General features: G+C 41.0%; 1 protein-coding gene across 2 annotated transcripts in view; it reads left to right on the forward strand.

Annotated features, from left to right (window-relative positions):
* Nucleotides 1–7,081, forward strand: part of LOC137609806 (amine sulfotransferase-like) — a 28,497-nt gene extending 21,416 nt beyond the window's left edge. Inside the window, exons 7-13 of one of the 2 annotated variants that reach the window (XM_068337108.1) lie at nt 3,473–3,521; nt 5,336–5,484; nt 5,604–5,809; nt 6,047–6,173; nt 6,346–6,440; nt 6,578–6,749; nt 6,822–7,081. In XM_068337108.1, coding sequence (XP_068193209.1) covers nt 3,473–3,521; nt 5,336–5,484; nt 5,604–5,809; nt 6,047–6,173; nt 6,346–6,440; nt 6,578–6,749; nt 6,822–6,931 — 908 coding nt within the window. In that variant the 3' untranslated portion in view covers nt 6,932–7,081. Of the gene's footprint in view, nt 1–3,411; nt 3,522–5,335; nt 5,485–5,603; nt 5,810–6,046; nt 6,174–6,345; nt 6,441–6,577; nt 6,750–6,821 lie in introns of both variants that reach the window. The other variant, XM_068337110.1, reaches the window with a different exon arrangement.
* Nucleotides 7,082–8,028: the final 947 nt, after the last annotated feature.

Genomic DNA, 8,028 nt, shown 5'->3' on the forward strand with positions numbered 1-8,028 from the left:
TGAATCGATGTACTCTGGAGTTGTCAATGTGATGTGAAAGTTGTAGTTTTTGTATCTGAACAAACAGTTACCAACTTTTTCCATGTTTCTCCAAAGCCAGTACAAAAGAAAAATCAGGACAATCAGGAACAAAACCTTCTCAAGGATGAATCAAACCCGAAAAGCTGAAAACCTGGCTGGGGTACGGGAAATAACAAGAATCAGCAGAGAAGGACTATTTATACATGGGGTAGAGGAGAGAAAGTGAAACCAATCAGGTGCAAGATCAACTATCACACTTTCCTGAGAAGGCTCATCAACTCTTTAACACTGGGCTACAGTGAAGTATTTCTTAAGTACTATCGTCATTTAGATTGGGCAAAAGTATGGATAAATGTTTGTGTGGCAGGTTTATGTAAGGTTGTGTTGGCAAATATTAAAGTTTAGATCAATTAAAGAAGTTCATGAACTTGTCTTTTAAAAGTTTTACTATCAAAGCTTTGAGGCTCAGGTCAGACAAGCAGCAAAGCTGATTGTGAGAAGAGAGCGAAGTTGGTCACAAGGGTTCGTATTTATAGCTTGACAAGCGGTGGCAGATAAAACACAAACAGTTAGAGCGAGACGCCCCAGACACAAACCGGTCATAACACTCATGTGCTACATCCGTCATATGATCTTATTCTCAAAAATTTATCATCGCATGACCTAACAATCAAAGATTTACCATAAGTTGTATTTTTCCACTACACTACCCCCATTTGATCACACTTGAATGTGATCACTCAATAAACAAAGAAAAAGAAAAGTTGCCGTCGAACATCAGTGAATAAACACGTCACAGAAGGGGAAGGCAGGCGGCACCGAGAGACTGAAATGGGAAACCATGAACACACATAACAATTGATACGACTATGCATTTTAGCTTGATATGCAGAAAATCTATACCAAGAATTATGCATATAATGATAGTCATATTGTCCAGTGCCATTAAGGTGTGGTCCATCCGGCACCGTTTTGGGAAAGCCATGCTTAGACACCAAGTGTTGGAGACAGACAACACTTCCCTCACCATATTTTCTTTGCATGTCGACAATTACTGGCGATGTCCAGACGACCGTATCATCAAGGCCCGTCATTTTGCTCTCCGAAGATTCCATCTCCGGTTAACCTGTAAACCAACTGGACAACTCTAGTGGCCCCGTCAGTAAACCCAAGGGATGTGCGTTGACTCGGCCAGGTGTAAGCAAAACACCCCGGGCTATGCAACCGTCCAACGTGTGGCGCCTCAGCCAAGTATTCATACACTAATCAGAATACCCCGGGTTATGCAACCTCCTATGGCGTGAACCCTGTTCACTTTACTTATGAGAAATTATATTCACTTAATATAATAATCCCTGACCTACTTGTGCTCCTGAAGACATAGACATCGGTTCCTAGTTGGAATTAGACACAAACAAAATGATTACCTGTAGTTCTTACCGTTAAGCTGCAGGAGGCCTTTTTCTTTTATCGCGACCCAACGTGGCGACCAGAGTCGGCTGCAAACAGTCCTCACTCCGTGAAGTCGATCGGGTTCAGAGGCAGATCTTTGTAGGTCTGGTGGCCTTCACTGTTCGTCACGACTCTAGCGACCATCCAGGAATCCCACTTCTGACACCGAGTTCTTTATTTAAAGTTTGGTTCGAATAAAGAAGTTGTCTAGTCTGTCAAAAGTTTCATTATCAAACCTTTGAGGCTCAGGTCAAACAAGCAGCAAAGCTGGAGGAGAGAGCGAAGGTGGTTACAGAGGATTCATATTTATAGCTAGACAAACGGTAGCGGTTAAAACAGACCCTGGGCAGAGATGGGGGGCGGGGGGGTTAAAACAGTCATACATCCCCCTTCTCAGAAAGCAGATGAAACATCTGTGCAGGTTCTCAGTTATCCATGTCATGGTTATAAAAACTGTTTAAATCAATCTACTGGACTGAACAAAGGTGGGTCATTTTCAACGACCACCCTTTGACACCCCCTGGTACCCCCATAGAGCCAGACTGGTTTCAACTACGGTCGTTGAAATGTGATTAGCACTGACCACACCCCACAGGGTCAATAAGCTGGGACAAGACCAGCCACCTTCAGGACTGTCGAAGACTCCTGGATGAGAGGCTTCGACATCACATGGCCCAACAGTGAAAGATTTTCCATAAGTTGTATTTTTCCAATACATGTGTAACGTTTGTCCAGAGGAGAAGAGGAGTGTACATACGTAGATATTTGTTCAATCTAACCACATGATGAGTAAAATAGTGATGAGGTGTCTTGGGTATCTGGAAGAATGTGAGGCGAGAAGGGGCGGAGCTAAACTTAACCAATAGATATAATGTTTAACACTAGGATGTGGTGAAATTCTAGTGAAGGAAGTTTGTGGTTGAACTCACAATAGAGAATTGATAGAATCTTGTAAAATATAACCACATTTTACTTTTCCTTTAGTTCACTGTTTGTTGTGACAGGAAAACATCTAAATCTTGAGTCTGACTTTCTTACTCATTAAAAATGTGTAAAAAAATTGACTGCTAACAGTTAAAGTCAGACAAACTAAAACTCTAGGGCCTGAAAGTGTTTTAAATATTAATGTGATGATGTAATCATGTAATTTTGTACAGACACTTCTGTCTTAAGACTATGATTTTAATATTAAATTACCAACACATCCTGTTTCAAACAGTCAGGTATAGTTAGCATCCGGTTGTGGATCAGAGTGGACACCTGGGAGGTTTCTCTTCTCTTGTCTTCTCTTGTTTTTCTTCAGAAACAAAGTGAAGCAGATCAACAGCTACCTCTACAGGTATAAGAATTTCAACTCTTACGTTGACTTCACGACTCCAGAGATCATTGATTCAATTCAGAACTTTGAAGTTCGAGACTCTGACTTGTTCGTTGTTACTTATCCAAAGTCAGGTCAGTGAGACAAACTCTTGAAATCATGTTATTGGCCTGAGAAGTTTTGTTCTGGCCATCATCAGATTCACTGGTATAATTTCCTTTCATGTCTCCACACAGGAACTATATTTTCTCAGCAGGTCATCATCTCCATCTGTGAGTTAGATGTACACAATTCAAAAATGCATGTGTTTAACTGTGTGCTAGAGTGGGCCAACAATTTCCCTAATGGGATCATTAAAGTATAATACATTGATATTTACAAGAAACGACGGACGGAGCTAAACACCACAAATATATAAAATGCGTTAAGATTAAGCTGCGATGATATTCAGGGTGAGGGTGTCATGTCTCCGGACAATTAAGCTTTCCAATTCTCTGTTTTTTCTGTCTAACATGTCATTCCGGATCCTGTCCCATCAGCCATCAGTTCACTCCCTGAACCTGCCTTCCCTTCACACTCGTGCAGCCACTCCCTAATCAGCCTTACTCTTCATATTCCAGGTCAGCCCTTTGCTCTCTGTCAGATTGTTGATTGTTCGCCCTGACCTTCCATCCTTTGAAGGCCCTGACAGAAGGAAGTGTGTCATCGAACTCACAATGGATCTGGGCAGGTAAGGAACAATATTCATTACTCACAAATTAAAAATTGAGCTTTGATAGAATATTGCAAAATACAACCACATTTTACTTTTCCTGTAGTTTATTTAGAAGACATCTGACTCCTGACACAAAGATCCTCTTTGTCCGTCAAATCTCCAACCTGTTTTTCTTTACTCCTTAAAAGTATGTCGAAAATGAATTGCTAACCTTTTAAGTTAGACAAACTAATACTACAGTATAGGGCCTGGAAGTGTTTTAAATATTAATGGAATGATGTAATAATGTAATTTTGTACAGACACTTTCCTCTTCAGACTAGACCAGGGGTTACCAAAAGGTGGACCGCGGTCCGGATCTGGACCGAGTGATGGTTCTGTCTGGACCCATGACCACTCCATGATAAATTCAGTAGGGTAGTTTTCAGACGGTCGTGGCTGTAATGGCAGGAGCTGCTCCTCCAGTTGCTGAGTAGCACCACTCAGTTCAGCCAATCAGATCGCTTGTTTGTCTTCTCTGTCGGCGCACCTGGAAGTGCCGCTACCAATGAAAGTTTACCTTTACAGCGGAGCACAGAGGAAGGGAGACAGTGAGGACAGCATCGCTCCAAATGAAGGGAGGTTTGAGGAAAACCGCTGGTTAACAATGAGTGGATGGAATTTGTTTATCGTGCCTCATTTGCTCTGAACACATGCACTGATTAAAAATGATAACGTGAAGCGCCTCTACGAAACAAAGCACAGAGTTTTTGAGCAAAGTTATCCCCTGAAGTCCGATCTGAGGGCAAAAGAACAGAACAAAATGCAAACGAATGTTCACTAAAGGCATTGTGGATTTTTGGGCAACATAAAAAATCTTGCAGTGATGGGACAGTTGTGAAGAAATGCTTAAACACTGTTGTTGAGATATGATTGAAAACCAGAAATATACTGCACAACGTGAGGTGGCTGAGTAAAGGCAAAGCACTGGAGCGGTTCTTGTCTATTCGAAAAGAAAATGGCAACTTTTTAGCAGGGCAAGAGTCAGATGGCAACACAGTTTTCACTCTTTTTTCCCAATATTAGTACAGGATGAATATGAATGCCTTTTTGTTTCACATGACATCACACCTCAGTGAGATCAATTAAAAGCTGCATGGTCAGAATTCTTTAGTTGCTAAACTTCACTGAAAGATGTGAATGTGAGCGTGGATGTGGCCAGGGCTCCCTTGCAAAAGAGATCTGTAATCTCAATGGGACTCACCTGGATAAATAAAGGTTAAAAAAAAAAAGTACTATTCTAGACTCACCAATGAACACCTACTTGTCTGCATGAGAATGGCACTGAGTCCATTCCAACCAAGATTTAGATGACTGGCAGGCCATTCTCATGCCCCTTTCTCTCATGAAGAAAGTTCGGTTTGCATTTTCCCTTGAAAGAGCCAGTTTTTATTTATGCTTTCTGAAGATGTTAATGATTTTTTTACTTGAAGTGTAGGCCTTCAGTTCTTTAGGCTGGGATGTCTTTCATTTACGAGAAAAATGGGGTTATTAAGCTCTGTTTGCACTTTATTTTTAATTCTGAGGTTTGTGTGTTCTCCAATCTGACATTAAGGCTTTAAATTTATTTGCCTGCGTCTAATTTATGGCAAAAGAGCTAGCTTTGTACTCACTTCAATAATATCCTGCATTGAAAATTGATAATAACTGAACATGTGGACATAGGGGCCAGCTATAAGACACAAACTGGACTTTGTTCAGACCCGAGGCAGGGATAGTTAGCATCCAGCTGGCCGTGGATCAGAGTGGACACCTAGGAGGTTATTCTTGTCTTCTTTTGTTTTTCTTCAGAAATAATGTGGAGCAGATCAACAGCTACCTCTACAGGTATAAGGACTTCACCTATGCCATTAAATTCACGACTCCAGAGATCATTGATTCAATTCAGGACTTGGAGGTTCGAGACTCTGACTTGTTCCTTGTGACTTATCCAAAGTCAGGTCAGTAGACAAACTCTTGACATCATGTTACTGGCCTGAAAGGTTTTGTTCTGGCCATCATCAGATTCACTGTCTCATAGAATTAATGTAACCTCGATTCCTCTCATGTCGCCACACAGGAACTATATTTTCTCAGCAGGTCATCATCTCCATCTGTGAGTTAGATGGAGGTCTGAAGGAATATGCTAACAACAGGTTGCAGATGCCATGGCTGGAGATCCAATGGGGTCTTGAAGATTATTCTCTCCGACCATCGCCACGACTCTTTTCCACTCATCTAAAACCAGATCTCATGCCTCCAGGACTGAAGGACACGAAGGCAAAGGTCAGAAACCTAGACGTCTAACATGAACAGAGATTTTACCTCTTTACTGTCTTTGATCCATCACCCCATGACACCCCATAACATTGAGATACAATCAAACTAATTTACAACTCAAAACCATGATGGACTGCAACAAGAGACCTTCCACATTTAGTTTCCTCAAGGTAAAAATGAAGACTTCTTAATGGAGTTTGCAGCGGAGTTGATACTTGGTCCTGATACTTGTTTCCATGTCAGATCATCTATGTGAGGAGGAATCCAAAGGACAACATCGTCTCTTATTACCACTTCAGTCACGTCTGCACGCTCTTGAAAAATCCTGAGAGCTTTGAGGACTATCTTGAGGACTATTTGAAGGGACACGGTGAGATCTCAGTCTGGAGGATGATGACCAAACCAGAACTGACATGCTTGAAATAATTGTGTGATTATTTCAATCACTTATCAGCTCAGAGTGGAAGTTTTGGTTTTTTCGTATAAATGCTTGTCAGACTTTTTTTCAGTGAAATTGTAGAAAATATTATTTAATTTTACAGTGATAGGATCTTCCTGGTTTGACCATGTTAGAGAGTGGAATTCAGTGAGAGACCAGTACGACATCCTCTACCTGACCTATGAGGACATGGTTTTGGTAAGACTAATTACCTGTTGGTTAGATAGTTTGAGGACATGCACATTTCATGTTGGTTAGATAGTTTGATTGGTTAGATTAGTCAGTGATTGTTTGAAACCTGGAAGCCTGTGACCTTATTGAAGTTTCTCTCTTAGGACCTGAAGACGGTCGTAGCTAAGATCTGCACCTTCTTGGGTAAAAACCTGAGTGAAGCAGACATTGAGAAAGTTGTAGAGAAATCTACATTCAAGAACATGAAGAATGATCCAAAAGCAAATTATGAGTTTATGCCAAAATCGAGAATACAGAAAGATTTTATGCGCAAAGGTAACGTAACTGTCTGTTGAAACCTGTGCAGAACCGTGTGAATAAATATTTATAGTCTGTTTGCAATCACAGGTCAGATCGGTGACTGGAAGAACTACTTAACTGTAGCTCAGAGCGAGAGAGTGGATCAACTCCTTCAGGAGAAACTTGGTGATTTGTCTCTGAACTTCATCTGGGAATGAACCAAAGAAGCCATCAGACTTCAACACATTTTTAATTATAGATTTTAATGTGAAAGATTCTTTACAAAATTAATGCTTTATAATGAGCCATATTTACACATCTATACCAAGGAAAAATGATGACACATGAAAGAAAACTAATAAAACCAATTGACTAATCTGTCTTTATTGAATGTCACTGTTTATAGAGGTTTTCATGGGATTACTTCAGTCTTTGGTTCTTCTGTAATAGAGAAGAGAGATAACATAAAAAAAAGTCATCACACACATTCATCTGCTGCTGTTTCTGTTCCCTGATGTCTGCAGGCGGGTATTAGCCAGCATTAGCTTCCAGCAGGTACTGACTGAAAAACACTCAACTCCGCCCACTGTCTGATAAAGTAAATATTATCTCACTACGAAACCTGACATGAGTGATCAGCAAACAAGCGTTAGATCTTTTTCTCAAACACCCTCTCTTCCAGAGATCCCCAGAGGATTGTGTATTTCCCAGTAGAGTGTTAAAAAGGTAATACAGATAGAAGGTGGTTTAATATGGGGAGGGTGCATAAACGTTTAAATTACTGTAAATAATAAGATAAATAGATTGCGATCTTGATCGCGGATTCATCAATTGCGTTTGGTTCCTGGAACGCTTTACCCGCAAAGACCGAGGGCGCACTGTATAGACGTTTTCTCTGCTCATTCACCTTCACCGTCTCTTTCGATCCCTTCCTGAGGATGCTTTATCTAACCTCAAACCTCAAAAATGTCACAATGATTGGGAGCTTGTATGGTTGTGGTTTCGGAGCTAAAGCTCTGTCCGCTCTTTGGATCTCCAGTTTGACATCATTCGCCACTCCCAACTCACCCTGAATAAAATTATCTACATATTCGTAACACAGTCTCCTTCTATTCCCTCCATTTAGCCCCCAGATGCGAACATTGTTCCTCCTTGTTTTCCCTTCCAAATCAGTCAGGTTCTCCTGGAGTTTTCTTTGTTGTTCCAGCGAGGCTTTATGAATGTCATGGACATTGGTGCTCCACTCCTCCACCTCCACTGTATGCTCTTTTATCAGCTCAATATCTTTCCTTTGCACCCTCATCTCTATGTCCAC

The sequence above is a fragment of the Antennarius striatus genome, chromosome 16 (genome assembly GCF_040054535.1).
Source record: "Antennarius striatus isolate MH-2024 chromosome 16, ASM4005453v1, whole genome shotgun sequence".
Taxonomy (NCBI): Eukaryota; Metazoa; Chordata; class Actinopteri; order Lophiiformes; family Antennariidae; genus Antennarius; species Antennarius striatus.